Raw genomic sequence first — 20,694 nt, 5'->3', positions numbered from 1 at the left:
TCAGATTTGGATTTTGGAGATTTTAAGCCAAATTATGCTGGGTAAGTGGAAGTGTAAGATGGTTTTTAAACAGCAGTCTTCCAGTTGCACAAGCAATTGCAACGATGAGTAGGAAAGTATTTATCTGAAATTTTTTGCATGATGATGAGAGAGCAAGTTATTGGGGGAGAGATAGTAATGATCCAGCTCATAAAGACTATACTCATGAGAATAATTTCATTAAGTACTCTGGCAGATCAGTAAATTCTTCAGCTGCCTTTTCCGATACAGTTAGTGTTTATGTTCTGGGAGGGATTCAGCTCCAGTTTCTTGCCTCCTCCCTCCAACTTGACATTTTACTAAATCAATTTATTGTGTGGCAGAGCCTACAAACAATGCCTTCCAGAGCATTAAAGAGCTGATCTATTTAGAGAAGACTTTTTTTCTGTTTATAGCCTGAATACGCTGTCAACTGATCGTTTGATGGGAGTGCAGCTTGTCCCCTTTAATCTCTTGCAAATTCACTCCAGTGAAAAGCCAAACTGCTATTTCCTTTACCTATAAAATGATTTTCTGTGCTCTGGTTTCTGTTTTTCCTAATGATGAGTAACCTCACATGGACCCATCTGGTTAGTGCAGTGACAGGTCTCTGTAACTTTTGGTATTAATAACTGGATTGGTATCAGAGACCTTCTGTGTTTGTGATCCTTGAAGAGGAAAAATATTTTAATAAAGACCCACTTCTGTGAAATTCAGCTTGAGAGAACAGAAGGGAAAGGAAAAAATGAATATAAATTGATTACAGTTGAAACAAATCGAGACCAGGATTCAGGTTTTCCTGTGAAAAATGGAGGAGGGTAAGATGCGATGAGTTCAACAAATAGCATTGGGAAGCTTCAGGGCTCTTGAACTCCTTTGGCTGCGTTAAGCAGGTTAATTCTCTGAAGTTCGTACCCTGTAAATGTTCTTGTGCAAGGATGCTGGTAGTTCCTTACCTGAGCCCAGCTCTGGAGTTGAAGTGGTTGGAAGCCTGGTTTCCCCATAAAGAATGCAGGATATCCCCCCAAAAAAACAATGATTGCTCTTTGGGTACCGATTCCCCCTTTCTCCCTTCAAAGATTTCAGAAATATAATTATTGTTTTGAGTTGAAAGGGAGAAGACAGAGCAGGCTTTAAGAAATGGTGGAGCCTGCTGTTGGGTCATTTGGTGTACCTAAGGAATGTGAAAATTATGGATCTCATTAAACTTCCAGTTCGGATCAAACCTGGTAAAATCTGGAAAACCTTTTATTCACATAGTGGTTAATATTTTTTGCTAATATTTTTCAAACTGAACAGTCTGGTCTTTAGGAGACTTCGAGGAATATTTAACATTTGTGGGAAACCAAACAAGCCGAATTTTTCAATGTCTTTGTGGGAAACCAAACAAGCCGAATTTTTCAATGTCTTTTTTAAAAATTGGTTTGGTCACAAATTGTTTTTCTAAGCAATTATAATGACACTGAAAGTAGAGTGCAGTTCTAAAGAGCAGCTGTGTTGCATAGATGAATTTCCTATGTCTTTCCACTATGAAACTGTGTGGTTTCACACGAGGATTACCCTAACACCACCTGCATATTGTAGAAAAGACTAGGATGTCTTGTGAATAATAGTTGATTTCACATTCAAATGTAGTAACAATTGCAATACTAGATTGCCTTTCAGTTGGGGAAAGACCTTTCCCTGTGAGAGTTTATTTAAAAGAGACATTTATGCTGAACGACACCGAAGAGAAACAATAGGATTTTATTTCTAAAGCATCCTGCAGCAGGACTACAGCACAGAAAACCAACATAGACCTGCAGAGCTTTTCAGCCCCCTGAGGTTTTCCTGACGGGACATCTGCTGAACCAGATTTTGCAATCCGCCTGCATCAGATGTCTTTTCAGATATACATAGTATTTATGATTGCATTACTAAGTGATACCTAAAAATATATAGATATTTGCATTTTTGCCTCTTTACATTTGTTCTGGGAAAGGTTTAAATGATGATTAAAGCATTGGGTAAATGGTGCATGCATAAAAGATGTGAGGAGAAATTCAGCACAACTTTGAACAAATACTCACACTGCAAGAGTGTAGAAGGCTCTCTACAAAGATGTCTGAAAAGATGGATTTCAATAAAAGGAGAATATGTTTTAGAGTGCCGATGGAGATTGCCAGCTCTGAAGTGATTTATAGCCGCCAAAGTTAACTGCAGATGTATGTTGCTCTAGGGTAAGTCTCCATAGTGGGGGATGTTTGGAAGGGTTGCTGCCTTCCCATCTCAGTAGGTTTCCCATAGCAGTGGCCTCTGAGGAGGTTTAGCCAAAGCTGGGTCTTCGTGACCTTTTTTCAGTGTTGAGTTCATTATTGCTCTCGTTCTTATTTTGATTTCTTTCTTTTCCCCTCTGCCATTTGAAAGGGGGTTGGCAAAAAATGAAATCCCGGCCGATAGTTATTGAACACCACCAATGCAATTACGTTCTTGAAACTGTTTCTTGGGAAGAATCTGGTCTCAGCAAGTTTAAAATCATCTCATGCCTTCAAGATGCAATTTCCGAGAGAGCACTAATGATTTAAACTTGAAAAATGGGGTAAGGCTGTACAGCGGCATTCATGTCATTAGCGTGATGTGCCCCCCAAGGTCGCCTGTGTCCTCGGGACAAGTTGCGGTGCTTGTGCCGTGGATCCTATTTTGTATAACTTCTCAAAGGTCTCTGTTGGTACTACATCCATATGGATTTTGCCTTGATTTTGATGACTTGCCTGTAAGACAAAACTCCATATTGTTATAATGCCTTAAAGGAGATCTTTCCAGTTTTCTTTCTTCCAGAGAAACGCCTCGCATCACGGTTGCCGTGCAGATTAGCAGCGGGCTCCAGGAAAACGTTCACATCGGTGCAGTAATATATCTGTGCGTGCAGAGCAAAACACGCGGCGCCCCCATCAAATGAGCCCTGGCGCTAAAGCAGCAATCTCTGTCCCTGGGAAGGCATCAGGCCTTTGGGGAACTGGTGACATGCCTGACGTGTGTAGCCAAGAAAAGGCCTTCACCATTACTTTCCAGTCTATCTTTTAAGTTGTGCGTTGAGGAGAAGTGCTGTACTGGGTACGGTTGGTGTCTCCAAGGCAGCACTACCGCTTAGGAACCTCTGCTGCTCTAATTTCTCTTTATCGCGTAATAATGGAATTGTGCAAGTGACACGTGGCGTGAACCCTGAGTTTGGCATCTCAAGGTATTGGATTTCTGTCCTCAGCGTGGACTGCAAAAAAAGGTGGATAATTTGCCACCAGGAAACTGCTTAAGATTGAATTACGCATTTCAAAAGGGAAAATAGTCTTGTTGCTCACAGTCTTGCTTTCGCTTGTTGAGAACTAAACGAAAGAGTGGATTGTTTCTTTCTTCTTGCTCTGCTGTATTTCATTTAGTGGGTTTTAACTCCTCCTCTCTTGTAGGCTGGAAACCCATTTCTCCTCAGATTGGCAGCATCACACTACAGTAAGAGATTCAAATACTAAAAGATGCTTTTTTTTCCCTTGAGTGGAAACAGAAGAGAGAGATCTGATCACATAATGTCATTAAATATTTGGTTTATAGAATAAAAACTGTGTTTTGAAAGACCGTGTGAGGGACAAAGAAGTATTGGAGAGCCTCTCTGGGCTGTGTTACCAACTGCGGCTGCTCTGAGTCAGGATACTGTTGAAATAGCCGGATTTAAGCCCAAGTTTCCCGAAAAGCTGGCTGGTTTATGCTCAGGTGTGGAACCTTCTCTGTGTTGGGCGCTGAGAGGCAAAGCGATGCAAGTCAAGTAAAAGAGGTAAGGAGAAGTAAATTCCTTACTCGAGGCAGTTTCTTTAGCTTGGAAGAAGTGTGAGGAAACACTTCGCTTATGGGTTTTATATCCTTTGCTAAATTTATAACACGCAGCTGGGGGGGGAAAAATGTTCAAGCATAGGACCTAGCAAGGGAATGAAGCCATTAATGTGTCATGTTCAGCATATACTCCTCTGGCTGTTATTGCTTGTTTTGGAGACAGTAAAAAGCGGCCTGAGCCGTGGCGTGGGGTGAGCCGGGTTGCACTGTGTGCTTATTCTCCCTTGCCTCCTGCAGGCAGTTTGCAAAAGCCCTGAAGCACAGGATATCCTTGCCTTAACCTGCACTGGGAAAAATATTAGTTCACAGAAAGGTAACTTAACTGGGAGTAGAATCAGTTGCTCTCCCTGTCCCGATGAATTCCTGAGCAAGCCCGAAGTTCATGCGAAAAAGATTTATTTGCATTTATTCTTGCTTTTATTTCCGTCTGTACTCCTGTAGTACAGAAATATTACAGCGTCAAGTGAAAAAAGTGTTACCGCAGCAGTTTTGTTAACCAAGATTTCAGTCGAAATCTATTTCTCTATCGTGTGGTAAGTAGTCCTTGGGCTTGTTTCTCAGAGGAGGGAGTGATCTTTTGGGGTTTCTTGTTCTCTTTGAGAAGAAGTATTAGGTCCCACAGTGTCCTAAAGGCAGTTGAGGTGGCCTTCCTAGCGTCTCTTTCTGAAATTATGGCAGTGAAAACAGCGTTTAATGCTCTAGGGTTTTTCTATTGTCCTTTATAATGTCATTATAATTTAGGTCCTACTTCTCTCTCTTCTAATGCTCCCGAGCATTTTGTTTACTGTAGCTCAGTACCATTATACTACCAGCTATCCGTGCTGCCTCCTCGGAGGGAAAATAGGGAAAAAGCTGACAAATTCAGAATCCCTATTTGCATACATGAATATCTTACTTGTCCCAGCGTGCATTTTTATCCGAGTGGAAATTCATTCATTGCCTTCTAAAGCGTACCAGAGCCATATCTCTCTTTACACGCTTTGATACGAGGCCATCCTGAAAACCCAGCCGGAGGGAGGAGCACGGGAGGTACCCCTCAATCCCTGGAGTGCCGCTGATCCCATCAAATACCTGCCTGGATTGAAACCTGTCTCTTTTCTGATACTAAATGAAGACTGGCCTTTAATTTGTATCCTTAGGATGAATGTTTTCTGTAATTCTGGGGCCTTTTTTATACCTTATCATCCCGACAGCCCCAGGATGCTGTGCAAGAAGGAGCAAGGCACCAGGAGTGGGAATGTTACTTCATTTGGCACTATTCAACCATAATTCCCTTACGGGTCATCTTTTTGATGGAAACTATTAATATATGAATGCATCTTCCTCTTGCTTCAAAGGAACTGTCTAGGATGATGTCCAGAACCTCTGTCTCTTGCCTGTACCAAAAATCACGACTCTTTGAGTCCATTCCCCTCTCCTTATTGTCATCAGACCTCAGCAGTGAGCAGCACTCCGTGCTTTGCGTGTTAGCAATTCTGAGCTGTCTGCTGTTTGGAAATACTAACAGTTTCACTGGCGTCTTTCAGGTTCACCGTTGTCAGACGTCTAGGCAGTAAGATTACTTCCGTAAGCGTTGTGATAATAGCAGTTTCCGACATGGATTGGCATGACTTCCTTGAATGAGGCCAGCCCTTGCCTAGCCGTCCATCCTGAACTCCTCTATCCATTTTCTTCTTGGGTTGTCTGCTTGTGAGGGTCAAAAAATGTTTGTGTTGGGGCCACCGCTGCTAAATCTTGGGTCAAGTCATATTGCTCCGGGTAAGAAGGGTATCTTCAGCCCCTAGTTTCTAAAGCTTGGTTTGTTATCTCAGGGCCGAACTTGCGATTTGCGTCACGCGGGTGCTCTGTGGAGGTCAGCGAGCACCAAAGTTGTGCTGGCTGTTTCCAGACTCTACTCAACTTTACCAGCTCAGCTTAATGACTTCTAAACACCGTTTTTTATGGAATTCATGGAAATGTCAGCTCGGTAGCAATGCAAATGGCAAGTAGGATGCTGGGAGTGAGTAGGAGAGGGAGAGAAAGTTATCGGGCAGCTGTTGGCATGTATGGGCTGTGCACATCTGGAATGCTGGCCGCGTCCCGGGGTGCGTTTACTGGTTTCTTTCTGCCCGTTCTCCCCCAGCTGGCCTCAGTCAGAGACAACGTGGGGGGGGTAGGGACACTGTTAGAGACCGTCAAACGAGGTTGTTTTTTTTCTTTTATGAGATGTTACAGGAAATTGTTTCAACAATCTTATTTACTTAGCGATCTTTTGAAATTTAAAAATAACATATGTCTGGTTTTAAGTATTACTCTAACTGATGCATAATTGCTGTGGTGTCAGAGCTGTGAAGGCTCTTTGGTAGTATGTAGTGCTGTTGGATTTGGTTTAGATATCTTATTTTTACTTGAATATTTCATTCGTTTGTTAAAGATGAGTATTTGTAAACCCATTTTGGCCGAACTTCTTTGCTGCAAATAATCACTGATACAGTAACTACGAGTTAAGTGTCTAAACAGACTATTAGATGCCTTTTGTTCAAAGAAATTGTTTAACCTATTGCAAGGTAGGCGCTGCCTTTGCACTAAAGCGATTTGCTGGACTCGTTTTAAAAGGTCCGCATTTCGCGCCAGTCCCCGCGTGGCTGTGTTTTGTCGTGTCCGCCTCAAACTTTGTGTTTCTTACAGAAATACAGGAGTGCTGGAGTGTTTCCCTTCCCCGCCGCGGGCACAGGGACCTCGGGCAAGCTCTGTGTCACCAGCTGTCCCTGAATGAGAGCCCTGTGCACATCCAGCCCCCCGACGCATCGGCGCAGACCCCCCAGCTCCGCAGCAGCTGAGTCACCAACAGGTGCAGCTGGACAAAGCAGCTGATAAATGCAAGATCAATTCCTCTATTCATCAGCGCGCAGAAGCACTTTTCAGATTCTTGAAGGTTGGAAGGGAAGGATTCGCTTGAAAGATGCACGGGCTGTCTCAGAATAGCCAAGGAAACCTGGGCGTGTGAGAGAGCTGTGTGTTCTTTGGGTGAAGGAAAGCAGGAATGAGCAAAATGCAGGAAATCGAGGAAGTAAAACGCTGAGTGTTGGGGCTTGATGTTGCAGTGCTGAGGTATGCGGGTGTCAGGAGAAACGGAGGCTCTGGAGATGGAGGTACGTGCTCACCGAAGGGCTAACAGGCCTTTGGAGTGATGAGGAGGGGAGATACGGTTGGTGTGGACCTTGACGATACTCTGAAATCCTCCTTTTTGCAGTTTGATCCAGCACCGCGTAGAGGTGAACCGCATGTTACTCCTCGCACCCCAGACTAGTTCCTGTAAGGAGGTTTTAGACCTGTACAGTATTGCCGTGAACCATACGTTCACCTGAAGAGAATGGGAAGAGCAACAGTAACTCCAGAGTGTCAGAAAATATTTAACATTCAAGCTCGTTTTCACATGGACCAAAAGACGTGCCATCTTCACATACAAAGCCTCTTGTCGACAACTGTGACCACTTTAGAATGAACCAGTTGCTGAAGCAACATTGTTGGTCAAGAAACCAGTTTTTGCCATAGCGTTTGTTGGTCAAGAAACCAGTTTCTGCTGTAGCGTTACTTGTGGTTGCCTTTGCTTTCTCTGAGAGATTGCAAATAATAAGATGTAGACATTAACACCTCGTGATTACATTTAACTTTCCATTTAGCTATAGCTTGATTCAGCATGGCTGTAGATACGGGTAGCAGCAAACAATCATTGAAGCTTAAAGAACGTTTTAAAAATAAGTACCAAGGCCTCATACTTGTTCTGAAACTGTTTTATTTTCAGGGAATACCATTTAATTTCATTGTCTTGATTTTTGATGGGCAGACGTAGAGAGGGAACTGATATTGCAGCTTCTGGGAAGGCTTTTAAAAGGCGAAGGATAAATATGTGAAAACATGAGCAAATGCTTTGCTGTCTCCTTTGCCTCGTGGCCAACAAGCTGAGAAAGCAATCAAAGTATAATCAAAACAAGTAATTGCATCTAATTATGCTCTTATCTAAGAAGTGATGAGAGGGGGTTTTAAAGATAAGATCCCCCAAAAATACTAGGAAGGCAAATGATGGAGCAGAGGAGTGAAAGGGCACTTGAGGATGATTGCCGTGATGTCAGATGTGGAAAATCTTGGAGAGCAGAGGGACATAGGAGAGAACATGGAGGATTGGAAGTTGTGTAATTGAACGTGTGAGGTTGTTTAATGTCCCGACACCTGCTTGCGTACTTGGCTTACGGGTTAAATAATTGATTTAACTGCTGATAAATGTGTAGCAGAATATGGTAACTGATAATGCATTGAGTCATCTAGTAAACAAGGAACTGATAACCATGAAACTTTCTATTTACTGCGGTTTCCTAGAAAAGAGACCTCGATCCTTATTAAATAGTTAAATTTATGAGGAGTCTGGAGCATTGTTAGGAGCAGCATTAGAAATGGGATTGCAGATAACTCTCAAGGACTCTTCTTGGTGTTTTTTTTAGCAAGTTTTGTTATAAATAGTAATTACAGGTAGTTTAAGAACCAGCTGCTTTAGAGTGTTAAGTGGGAAATTCATCTTTCCAGAGAAACAAATGACAACAGAAGACACCTCGAAACCTTCTCAACTTTCTTTACTGCTACTTAGTCTATAGCTTGGAGTGTGGCCGTACAACAATGCTGATAGTTATTTGGCTTAATCAGCCTTCCTGTTTGTAAGCTGGCCTAGTTTCCAAGGCTGATCTTAAAGCTTCTGGCCCAGTAATGTGCAATAACACAACCTTCAACTTGGCATTGAAGTAGCTGAATATGGCGTCTTAAGCGCGTGTATGTGCGTGTATACTTATGTTGTATGCGTGTTAATTCTGAAATGTCATTGCGTCGAACTATTTTAACAGAGCTAATAAAAACCCTGTAATTACTCCAGGACGTGTTTAACGCTACGTTTGACGTGTGTTGGCTAAAAGGCAGGTAGGAACAGCTGTTTTCTAGGAAGCTAGACTCTGCTTTGACAGGTTTGACTGATTTAAATTTTGTAAAGTAAATACAAAATCTCCAGGAGAAGAGAAGATAAACTCGGCTTGAGAAAATGTTCTTTTCCTCAATACAATAAACTCACTTAACATAGTTTTGGACATTTCCATTGCCATAACGCAAGTCAGATTTGAGCCTGAATTGATTTCCAAAATCCAGCATCCTTTCCACTGCAGTGGTACCAAGATCTTCCTTAGTTTTCACTTCAACGAAGCCTCTGATTTGCTCCTGTGTTAAGTAAGCCCAGTGAATTATCCTCGTAGAGAAATGACTCTGGCAAGGGAGAAATTGAGAGGTTTCTGGGATATCATCCAACACTCATCTTGCAGTAAGAGCAAAGAAACCAATCTTTTACTTTGTACTTTTATATTAAAATATATTTTCGTTATTAACCAGCAAAATAGCCTGTGCTTTCATGTATAATTTAAGCTTTGTGTGCATATTTTGTAGAGATAAAGGTTATTGAAGAACTAACTTAAGTACTTCTGGCTAATATAGCTTCTGTTTCTTTTAATGTTTTTATGTTAAGCAGTTGGGAAAGTGAACATCTGCATAACGTTTTAAAAAATCGGATTTGTAGACAGGAATGAACTGGCTACCCTGTTTACCCACCCATGATTAAGAAGCTGTAATACTGTTAATCCATCTAATAGCTGGATTATTTCTTAAAAAGACAGAAAACAAGTGAAGCAGTCACAACTAGTGATGGAAGCAAGCAAGAAAAATCCTTCTCCATCCCTATCTGTTATTCCTTGAAAACTTTTTTTCTATTTTTGGTAGCATCGTTGACGTTTCTCTGCGCAGACCTACATATACCTTGCAATCTTCTCTCTTTTCAGTGGAAATTAGCAGCATGCTACATGGAGTGTTAATATAGTGCATTTATAGTAGGTTCTGCTGGCAGGGCGATGGGAAAAGTGCTCTCAGGATGTCACCTACCGTGAATCAGGCCATATGCACGTTGGCTACCATTCCTATAGAGATGGAAAATAACTTTTCTTATTGATGGAATGTAGGGAAATACCAGTTACTGTATTTTGGGGGTACAAAGTATTGAAATAAACTTGATAATTCCTGCATTCAAGTACAAATGACTCTTCGATTGGAAATAACTGGAACTAGTAGTCCTTAGAGGAATATGGGCAAGGAGGAATGGATGAATTATTTGAATAGAATACACTGAGGAATTTTAACTTGCAGATGGAAGTATTTTTAGATCTTCCTATAAATTGCCATTGTTTTTTTTTTTTTTTCTTGAGTACTTGTGTATTTGCTTTCTACAAATGCTCTCTCCCAATAAGCCTAAAAACTCAAGACCTTGGCAAGCGCAAAACAGGAGAAGAGCCACAAGTGTAGTATTGATGCACCTCGGTTTTTAATACATTTATTTATGTGGAATGGATCCATAAGAATGGATGCAGGAAATCGAGTTGTGAGCATGCCTGATCTTGAAACTTGATGTTAAAAAAAATCTTCGTATTACTGAAAGATTTTATTTGAGAAGAGTAAAAATCCATCCCGATTGTGCCAATTCTATAGCATGGGAGTCCTATAGGTGCAGAGCTTGCCCAGGTGCATTGGGACGGATATTAAGGCAGTGACCTTAGGAAAGAATGGCATTGAGACAAACCAGAGTTGTTTTTCTTTTTTTTATCAGTCTGTCCTTGTGTTTAAATAATATTTTAGAAGTTGGGTTTTTTTTTTCCTCAGCTTGACAGTTCAACATAATTGTTTCAGCCACAGAAATAAAACATTTGAGACATATAGTTTAATGGACCGTAGCTTTAACCAAGCCAGCAACACTGTCAGACTGTAAAGCAAATTCATCTCCTTTTTGGCTTCCGTAAGACACTTTTTTCTGGTTCTGCTGACATTTCTAATTTATTGTGGCACCGGTTCTCTCTGAACAAGCATTTGCACTTGAGAGGCTCCCTGGTTTTGTGTCTTCAATCTTTAAAAGAGTTCATCTGATCAGTAATAATATAGATGAGCCTCATAATAAAACTGTCCACTATAATTTTTCTTGTGTTTAAACAATTCAGTACCTTATACTTTTAAAACCAGTTTATTATGTGCTTTGATATTTTATTACAGTTTTATTGTGGAAAGAGCAACGGCTCTAAGCAAAATGTATAACTTCTGACACTTGAAGAGTTGTAGCTGGTTGTATAAATTAATAGCATACATATAAATGAGAATTTAATTGTTTTCTTAAATGCTGTATTATCCATCCAACCGTGGCAGTTTCCCAGGAGGTATTGTTTTTGACGTGTATATTAAATGGCAAATATTTGTTTACTTGTCTAGTGAATTAATATGTACCTAATGGTTTATTTTTAAATATGCACTTTCTGCTGCAAGCTCAGTCCAAAGTTTAGGTTTTCCTGCTCAAATTGGGTTATTTTAAGAGTTTAAAAACACTGAAGCTCCATGTTCTGCTGCAATTTAGACTCTCGTTTTGGGTTAAAGAGTCCCATATGGACAATGGTTGCAAGGGTTTGGGTGTTTGAACACTGGTTGTTCAATCTCTCTTAACTCCTAACCGTGTCAGTGAGGCTCTTTTTTTCCTCCCTTGTCTATCTTTCCCTGAAAAGTTAACTTTCTTTCCTAAAGAATAATTTCCATTGAACACATGGCATTCGAGTGTGTTAGCATGTACCCGATTTCAAAAAAACCTTCTGTTTTATTTCCATAGCGAGAACAATTCTGTATGGGTATTTGAAAATATTTTTTTACCCCAGCCATGCCTGGCTATTTATTTTGATTGCGTTTCCCCCCTCAGCTTCAAATGAGTGCGATGCTTTTAAGTACTGTAATAACACCTGATCTTGAAGTCAATAAGTATTTAAGGTTACTGTAATATCAGTGGGCCTTAAATATATTAAAGGTTGCTTGGATGTGAGAGCTCGTATTTGATATTTAGGGGTTTTTTCATTCACTTTTATCCCCTCTTAAAATTTGTTGACGTGTTTCTCACATAGATAGTCTTGATAAGTAGTTGGTGTTTTGGCTGATTCAGTAACTACACTGGCGAGAGGAGAAGGGAAAAAAAGAGCCAGAAGTGCTTGAGTGTGTAACTTCTTGTTGCCCATGGGAACATCAAACTTTAAAATTCTGTTGGAGCAACATGAGAATATTTTCCAGGAGAATCCTTAGTCTTGTAGACATATTGTATGGTCTTACTTTACAGATCTTCCTTCTATCATCAATTGGTAATTGTCCTCTGCCCTGTCAAACTGCACATCTGGAGTCCAACACTGGATTTCTTACAGATTTTCTGCCTTTGGGGACCTGGGAGTCACTTGGGCTTTGGTGTGAGCTATTTCTGAGTTAGCAGAGTCTGTTCAACTTAAGAAGATTCTTGCTTTCTGTACTTCATACCAGGTTGGGGTTTTTTTCTGGTAAAAATTAGAGGAAAAAGGGGGACCCGTTTCTATTCTGTTGTATTACAGTTACATCTAGAGATGCTTATTCTTAGAGCAGCATTGTTGCTATCCTCGTGGTTCACTTGACATTTCATCGAAATCCAAAATAAACCTGCCAGGATTCTGTCCTCAGATCTCTCCAGAGTAGAGTCAACTCAAGGATGTCAGCCGAGCTCTGAATAACTTTCTAAAATAGAACGTCGTGATTGGAGATCTGGGTTTCTTCTCAAGGTTGTAAAATGAAATATCAGAGGCCTCTGAAGTGCGTCTGTGCATTTCTTTCTAGGTCTTTTGTGCAATCTGCATATGGATGTGATCTTTCTTAGCCTGACCTGAAGGAACTAAGTCTTGTTTCTGCTTTTCGAGGTGTAAAAGGTTGGAAGCACTTGAGAGCAAATGCAACGGAATGTAATAATGCTGTCTGCTTAAACTGAAAAAGCGACAGAGCCCCTTCTTTTAGCGTCTCCTCTTAATGTGGGAGGGAAAAATGGTGAAATATTGAGAAGTTCCCATCCTCAGAAGTTCCCAGGGAGCCTTAATGATGACGTTGGATTCCTCTGAATTGATTTGGGCGATGTGGAAGCACTCAGCCTTTATTTAAAAGCAGTCGTCTAGAATATATATATTAGGGTGGAAATATTTTTGCTGCATTGAAGGTGCCGTTGCAAAATCCAGAATGACTTCTGAGTTCTAAGTGTTTTCTTTGGGCCAGTGGGGTCTTTGCTGACAGTTCCAGTGTCCTCACGTGTATAGGAACGATAAGCCCTTTAGGAAAGGTCTGAAATTCTCATTTGGACCGTCTCTGCTGGAGTTAGAGGCAGAAACTATTGGTAGAAGTGCTGGTGGAAGAGGAGGAGGAGAGAAGAGGAAGGTGGGTGCTTTTGTATGGTTCACAGATAAAATTGCATGGCTTGAATTCGTTAATTCCTGTAACCTCGAGCTGTTTTGTCAAGACTGATGTTTGCCTAGCCCAAATGAAAATGAACAGTCCCCGGAGATCCGCAACACCAGTTAGACCCAAGCTGCCTCCTCATTTGATATATAATATTTAAGTTATTCCTGAAAGGGCTGCCTATGGCATCCAAGCATCGGCAGTGTCCCGGTGCTGCTGAGTGGGGTGGCAAGAGTCCTCCTGGGATGAAACGGAGATTGGATCTTTAACCTCCCGGTGGCAAGTGGAACAGCGGGTGGTGTAGGATTTTACACAGTTTTGCTGCTCCCTTTTATTTTTAAAGCGTCGTTTGGAACCGTGGATGTCGATATTAAAATCCACCGTCAGCTGTGATCCGTGTCTTCCTCTTGCTCTGTGGGGAGGGAGCCCAGTAGATCCCACCTCTGAATTACCCTGGGAAACAGCCTAAATATACACGGTGTCAGCCACCTAGGAACTGAAAATATTTAAGTAAATACGGGCCACTCCATCTGGTTTATTAAATTTAATTTCTTGCTTTTCTTATCCATTTGAAAAAAAAAAAACCAAACTAGTTTTTCCTCTCAAATTCTTGACGCATGGTTGTTTTGGTCTTTTTTTTTTAAGAGGGGCAGTTTATATCATTGCACCGTTTCCTTCATATTGAACAAAACGTCTTGCAAGGCGCTGTGATTTGGAATAAATTCCGATCTTGGAGAAATTCTTGGCTGTTAATGAAACGGTGGCCTGTTGGCGCGAGTGGGAACCCTGCTTCCTTGTGGCTCGGATCGCTCTTGAGAGTGAGCTAAAATGGGGTTTTCTACCCTAAGCAGATGAATTATTTTGTGCGTTGTGTGAATGAGATGCTGCCCGTACATTTGTGTTTTCCGTAAGCTGGGTAACAATTGCAGCTCTTCAATAAGGTCTCGCAAGCAGAGGATGAGCCGGTGTTAGTGCTGTGGAGAAGGGGGGTCACGGTCTGTTTGTGTGGCTTGGAATGAAACAGCAGCTCTGCGACCACTTTATAATAAAGTTCTGAGCGGGAAGTGGCGATGGAATCCAAGTCAAGTGCTTTGCTTGGGAAAATCGACAGCACTTAAACCCTTTTTCTACAATAGCTTGTTTTTATAGTGCTCTCAGTTTCTCTCCATTTCATGCTTCCGTTGCTAGGAAGTCCATTGTGTTTGTCACAACGTTTTTAAATGTGAAGGAATATTTTTAAATAATTCAGTTCTTGGCTAGAGAATTATGTTAATTCTCTTTATTGGAGCAATAAAACAGAGCTTTAGATCACTTCCTTATGTTACTCACTCTTAATGTGCTCTGGAGTTCATCCAGGCCTGTCTCGGCCAGTTTATTCTCCCGGGTTTTTTGTACATGTGTTTGGGGTTGGTTGGTTGTTATTGGTTTTGTTTGGGTGGGTTTTGTTTGGTTTTGTTTGGTTTTCGTTGTTGGGTTTTTGTTGCTGTTGTGTTGTTTTAATTTTTCTTCCTTTGCTGGGCACGAACCACCAGTCTGCGTCATCAAAGACCCATCTGTGGCGTTAGCTCCTGGTTTTGCTGCGTCCCTGCTGACTTCTGCACTTAAACACCGACCTTAATAGGTGTGATTTCTCTGATATGCCGCCTTCTCCAAAATGCTAAAGCGGGAAGAATAACCTAAGTACTTTATTTTATGGAAATTACAGAAATTAGCCCCGATTTAAGCAAGAAACTTGCATTTTCTTTACTTCGAGGCCTGTGCGTACGTAATTATCAAGTTAACGAGCACGTGTGTATCGATGCCGATGAGATTCATCTCGCCCGTGGTAACAGAACCAATGCCGCACTCTTACAGACTATATATACCAAATGTAGTTCCACGGCTTCCTGCGGATAGTTTGTAATCACTCAGCTGTGCGTAGGTTGCTCGAGTAACGTATGGAATGTTTGTTTTTCAGCTCTGCCCGGAGTGAATGCTGAGGAGCCATGAGCGTGTGGCCGTGCTGGGCTGTGGGGATCGCGGCCGCCGCGCTGCTCACCGCCTGCTGGGCCCACAACGATGAAGGTGAGGGGGTTCGGGGGGAGCCCTGGGAGCATTCGGGCGTTTTTAATTTGGGTTTTTTTCCCCTATGGATTTATTCCTCGAAAAAGTAAGTTTGATACTTGGTAGGAAAGCGAGGTTACAATAAAGAACTGGGTATGTTGTCACGATTTTAAGCCTTTGATGATATTTGCAAAGCCGTTGATTTACCAGAGAAGATTAAAAAAGAAAAAAAATCTGAAGTTATGATTATTCAGTGTTAGACTCTGGCATTAAAATTTGTTTCCGCTCAGTCGTTGAACAAATATTTTAACTTGCTTTATGTGTATGTAAATCAACAGTTCCAGCACTTTGAACGGGAGTTTGAGGGAGAATAGTTGTTAAAGGGCTGTATATATACCTGACAAAAAACTTGAGAAAAGATCCACAATGAGGTTCTTCTAGGGAAACAAGGCTTCAGAAATCCTGAAACGTGGCACCTATAGTTCATGTTCATCCTCACAGCATCTTTGTGGAATTTAATGCAGAAACACCAGAAACATGTTCCACCAGTTATCTGTGGTAATTAAAAATTACAGACCTAGATAACTGATGATGATTTATTCTTTTGAACAACTTTTAGAAGTTGAAGAGCTGAGTTTGACGGACTTGTTCTTAAATACACTGAAGAATAACGAGGGGGATAAGTAAAAACTTGAGTACGGCTTCAGAATGTCTGTAATGAAGTTGCTCATTATGAACGGCACTCACACTTTCCTCGGAGCTAAGCTGTAATAGTATGTATTTACGACCCATTCTTGCGGTTGGATTTTCTTTTAGAAAACTCCGTTTTGTCAGTCATGAAATCCAGTAGGTTTGCTTTTGTGAGAAGTATTCTACTTGAGTTTTGCTTAGGGTTTTTTGTTATCAAAGAGAAAGGATATTTTTTTCTTGCTCTATTCATTATTCTCCAATTGTCCTTTTGTCCCCCAGCCCTACCCTACAATGTATTTGATGTCTGTAGTGTACGAGAAAACTGATTTAATGTTATCCATTCTCACACTGTCATTCTGGCTGTCATTCTTGACGCTGAAGTGAAGTGCATGGACTGCTCGTATTACAGCTTATGCTTGGATACAATTAGCTTGCTTTTTAATAATGCATTATAGTGGAGGAGTGGAGCCGTCGTGCTTTGCCGTGTTGGACTCAGTGATGGTTGTCGAGTGTTTTTTTGAGCAGCACAATGGTAGTTTTGGTGTTCTGTGGGTTTGGTTTGTTTGTTTTGTGGGCTCCTTTTCTTTGGTGTTTTGCATTTGGTTAGTTTGTTTGTTGTCTTGGCTCGTGCCATTTTGTTTAGCACAGAACCCAACCTCGGTTTTATCTTTAATGCTAACATTCCATTATATAGTCTGAACAGAGGGGACTTTGCTTTTCAGTGGATATAAATTTGATATATAAAGCCAAGAGCATTGTTACTTCACTGGGGGAAAGTTGCTAAGTGCTGTTGCTTGAGGGACGTGCAGCATTCCAGTACGAAACTGGAAAATGAACTGGTTTTGTCCTCACCCCAATGTTCAAGGAAGGATAAATTGTGCTAAAAGTACTTCTAATATCTTCAAGGTACTTTGTATAAATACCATAATGCTATAATAGAGGAAAAAATGATATGGCAATTAATTTAAGCTGAGGTAGGATACTGATTACTCAACAAATGCCACTCAGCTAATGAGGCAATACTTACAAAACCAATTAATTTGAAATATATTTCTTGCAGCTAAATAGAAAACCACGCTGTATGTTTGGGTCATTGCAGAGAAGCACTTTGGCACGCCGGGGACTGGTAGACTGGCTCTAATTTGCAATAACAGAATTTTTAGTCTAACATTTAACATATAAACGATGCACTTTTTTAGCGATTGCAATTTAAGAAAAGTGTAGTTATTTCAGCAGCAGAACAATCATGAATACAAACGCGAAAGATCAATTATGGCAGAAATTATGACCTATTCTTTGCATCTAGCATGCAGATTATCTGTTTTCATGGCTGCAGCTGTGCATATGCAGTTAGTTGCATGCCTCTCGCTGCATTTTGCTCCATTAGCTCCTCCTTTCTCTATTTCAGATGTTTTTGCTTGACCTCCTGAGTCATCACATCTTCCCCAGCCACAGCAATTAATGATGTTACGAAGTAGCCTTAAAAACTTTATCAAGGACTGCCTTGGAAAAAGTTGGGCTGCTTTTTTCCTGTACTTAATCGAGAGCTTCCCCAGAATCCGGTTTGTGGGTCTGGCTCAATGCCTTTGCCGCGTAGAAATGAGACGATTTACTCGCATCCAGCTGATAGTGCCTGCGTAACCTCTGAGTCCGGGCAACGCGTTTCCACCAAAGGAACATTTACAGAGCAGTAATTGTCCCTTTTGGTTGTTTCTTGCTCAACTAACAGACAGGTTTCTGTAGGCTGCCCTTGCAAAGTAGCTTCTCCTTCCCCTGGTGATCCCACTAGTCCTGCTATGTCCCGATTTTGGCTGAATTCCTCTCTCGAATGTGGTGGCCGGTGGTTGTGTTTTGTGCTCAGGTGATGTCCAGCTGTGCTTTGCTGTCTCTGGAGTTATTTCCCACGTTGGTGGTTGCGCTTTGTCTTTTCCATTTTTCTATCATCTATAAGCGATATGGGCTTTTAGGAGGTTTTTTTCATAGCAGTGTTTGTCAGTGTTGTCTAAGCGACGTGCAAACCAATGTCAAATTTGCGCTCGAGTTTTGTTTCCGTTAGTGCCACTAATAAATTTGCGTCCTGGGTTTCCCGTTCCTAATTTTCGGTGAGCTGAAATTTCAGGCAGACGCTACTGCTCATTTGTAGAGAACTCTTCCCGGTTTTCAGGACAAAGTGCCCATCCGAACCGAGTCTGCTTGTCATCCCGTGTCCGCCAGCTCTCTTCAGGTGGTACTTATCATCTTCATGCTCATCCAGCCCTTCCCGCTCAGTCACTGCCTGCGGGGAGCGTGTAAAATGTAGAGATGAAATTCAAATACTGCCCGTCCACCGTAGTCCCTTAGTATTAAAAAATAAAACCCTTCAAACGTTATTAAAAACCCAGTTCTTTAATAAAAGAGTTATCGCATTAGTCTCAATGAAATGTTGATGAACCCGTTCAGCGTCTTCTTCCAGTGACTTATTTGTGGTATTCTTTTGCTTAATCGTATGGTATACCAGAATAAATGTAAGTCTGTGGGTGGATGGGGAGTGTGGTGGGGTTGGTGGGGTTTTGTGTATGTGTGTTTGTGTATGTGGGGTTTCTTTGTTTAGAATTTTTTTTTAAGAAATCCGGTTTTATGATGTCTGCTGCCCCTGTTGTCCAAGCAGGAGAAAGACTGCAAGGATTTTTTTTTTTTTTTTTTCTTTCTCCCCAGTAATATTTTAGCTTAAGTAGAAATGTCAGTTACAGCCTTGCAATATGTGAAATTAGGTCAGCTCCAATCTTATTTTTTCAGTGCTACTCTATTAAATTCAGAGGCAAACTCTCAAGGTGAAAGCAGCAGTGAGGAGGAAAAGGAGAAACCCGGGATCTAATTCCTTTCTTCATTTTTTTTTTCCTCATCAATCCAATGTATATGAGTAGAAGAAACACTTAAGAAGCAATCATTTGGTCAGCAGAGAAGGCTGCTGGATTTAGCAGCTGTCTGTGTGCACTTCATGCCACACCAAACTGATCCAGCAAAAACAATCATTTGACAATTAACAGATTTAATAGTCTTGAGCATTTAGATTTAGTATGTGCTTCTCATGAAGGATAGGGCTACGCATTTGTGGGTGCCAGTAATTTATTCTTTACTCTTAAAAGTTGAAAGAAAGGCAAAAATAATTCTGATCACTATTTAAAACCAAAAGCAAACCTGAAGATCGCCAGCAGAAGTTGCAATGATTCCGTTGCTAAGATTTTCAGAAGTGTTTAATGGGATTGTGAATTGTGATGATCGATTTAAGATAGTGGCATCTTTGAAGGATGTTTGAAGACGATAATTTGTTGCGCTGTTTTTAACCTGAGGCTGACTCGTTTTCCCTTTTAATAAGTAAAAAGTTTGAGAAGTCCCTTATGTTTCACTTGAAGATTTTTAGCTCTAAAACAAGAATGCCGACGAAAGTCCTCAATTAATACACTCGGAGATGAGACCATCTCAGTCCTTTTGTCATCTTGTAATGCAGGTGCAAATTGGGATTGTGTTTTGGGGCAGGAGGGGAAATGGAAATATGAGATAGTAGATATTGCTTTTTGTCCTCAAGCTAATGAAGGCCCTTGAAGGGCTGAAGGTTTCGTTGTGGGGTTGGGTTCGGTTTGGTTTTGGCCTCTGTATCAAAAGAGCAGAAACTTCCACTCCTGCCTCCTTTTGCACATTAAACCAAACAAAACCAACCCAGAACTTGAGCAACTGGAGCTTGCTGGGTTTATTTTCCATCGGCTCTGTATGCTGAGCTGGCTCTCCCTACAGCAAGGAAGGGGGGACAGCAAGGCTGGAAAGGCTTAATCGCAGTTCTAGCTCAGTGTGGTTAAACTGGGCTCTCCTGCTGGAACTCAGGCTTTGCAAGGAGCGTGGGCCAGGCAGTAAACAACAGTCCTCTGGCCAAGTCCAACACTTACAATGTGTTGAACTAAGTGAGATTAAGTCTGTCTATAAGTTAGTGCCGGCATCCGAAATGAAATAAAATTGAGGCTAACTGAAAGGCTTACTTATCCAAATATGTGTTTCCCTTCGTAAGGGTTAACCAGATTTTTATTGTTATTATTCCTATGTAAGGAATAGCCATGTAAATAGTTTCTACCCTGAATGGGAGATTACTTTCTAAATAAGGGTTTTCGTGTGAAAAACAGGACTGTGCGATTCCCTTCTGCCACCAGGATTGTTCAGGCAGAAGCTCCTTCGGCTCCTTTTCTGCTGCATGGGCTCCCCTCTATTAGTTACTGTCTTTTATTCAGTCTAATAGAGTCTCATGCTACAAAAAGCGAATAACTAAAGGGCCTCACAAATCACTTTAAGAGGCTACTTTAAAAACAAAATAGTTTTAGATCTTGATCTATTACTGTTCGGCAGGAAATTAACTGGGGAAAATGCGTATTTGAATACACGTAGCCCATTTGTCATTCCCTGAGCCCTATACTGTATGTAGCCGGTGCAGGAGGAGAAACGCGATGAGGTGCTTGCCTGGGGGCTGCCTGGAAAGCCGCTGTTCTTCACAACACAAGTCATTTGTTTGCCTGCTTTATGAAAAGCCACTGCTTTTGGTTGGGAGCTCGGGCACTTGGCTCTGCAGTGATCCTAAAAGGAAAAGAAACGAACCTGTCCTTGACGTCTTTGAGTTGTAGTTCAGCCACGAGTTCCTCTGAAGGGTCTAGTTCTTCAAAGTGTAACTGGTGGCATGTCCCGAAGTGCTGCTGGCAGTGCAAATCCATGAAACACGGGCGTCAGAAACAAAGTTCATCT

General features: G+C 41.3%; 1 protein-coding gene across 1 annotated transcript in view; it reads left to right on the top strand.

Annotated features, from left to right (window-relative positions):
• Positions 1-20,694, top strand: part of PCDH15 (protocadherin related 15) — a 340,270-nt gene that overhangs the window by 33,819 nt on the left and 285,757 nt on the right. The window contains exon 2 of the mRNA XM_065638430.1: positions 15,158-15,264. Within this exon, the coding sequence (XP_065494502.1) occupies positions 15,186-15,264 (79 nt within the window). The 5' untranslated portion in view covers positions 15,158-15,185. The remainder of the gene's footprint in view (positions 1-15,157; positions 15,265-20,694) is intronic.

The sequence above is a fragment of the Caloenas nicobarica genome, chromosome 7, assembly GCF_036013445.1.
Source record: "Caloenas nicobarica isolate bCalNic1 chromosome 7, bCalNic1.hap1, whole genome shotgun sequence".
NCBI lineage: Eukaryota > Metazoa > Chordata > Aves > Columbiformes > Columbidae > Caloenas > Caloenas nicobarica.
The sequence above is the reverse complement of the archived record's forward strand: the minus strand, read 5'-3'. Positions and strand labels throughout refer to the sequence as shown.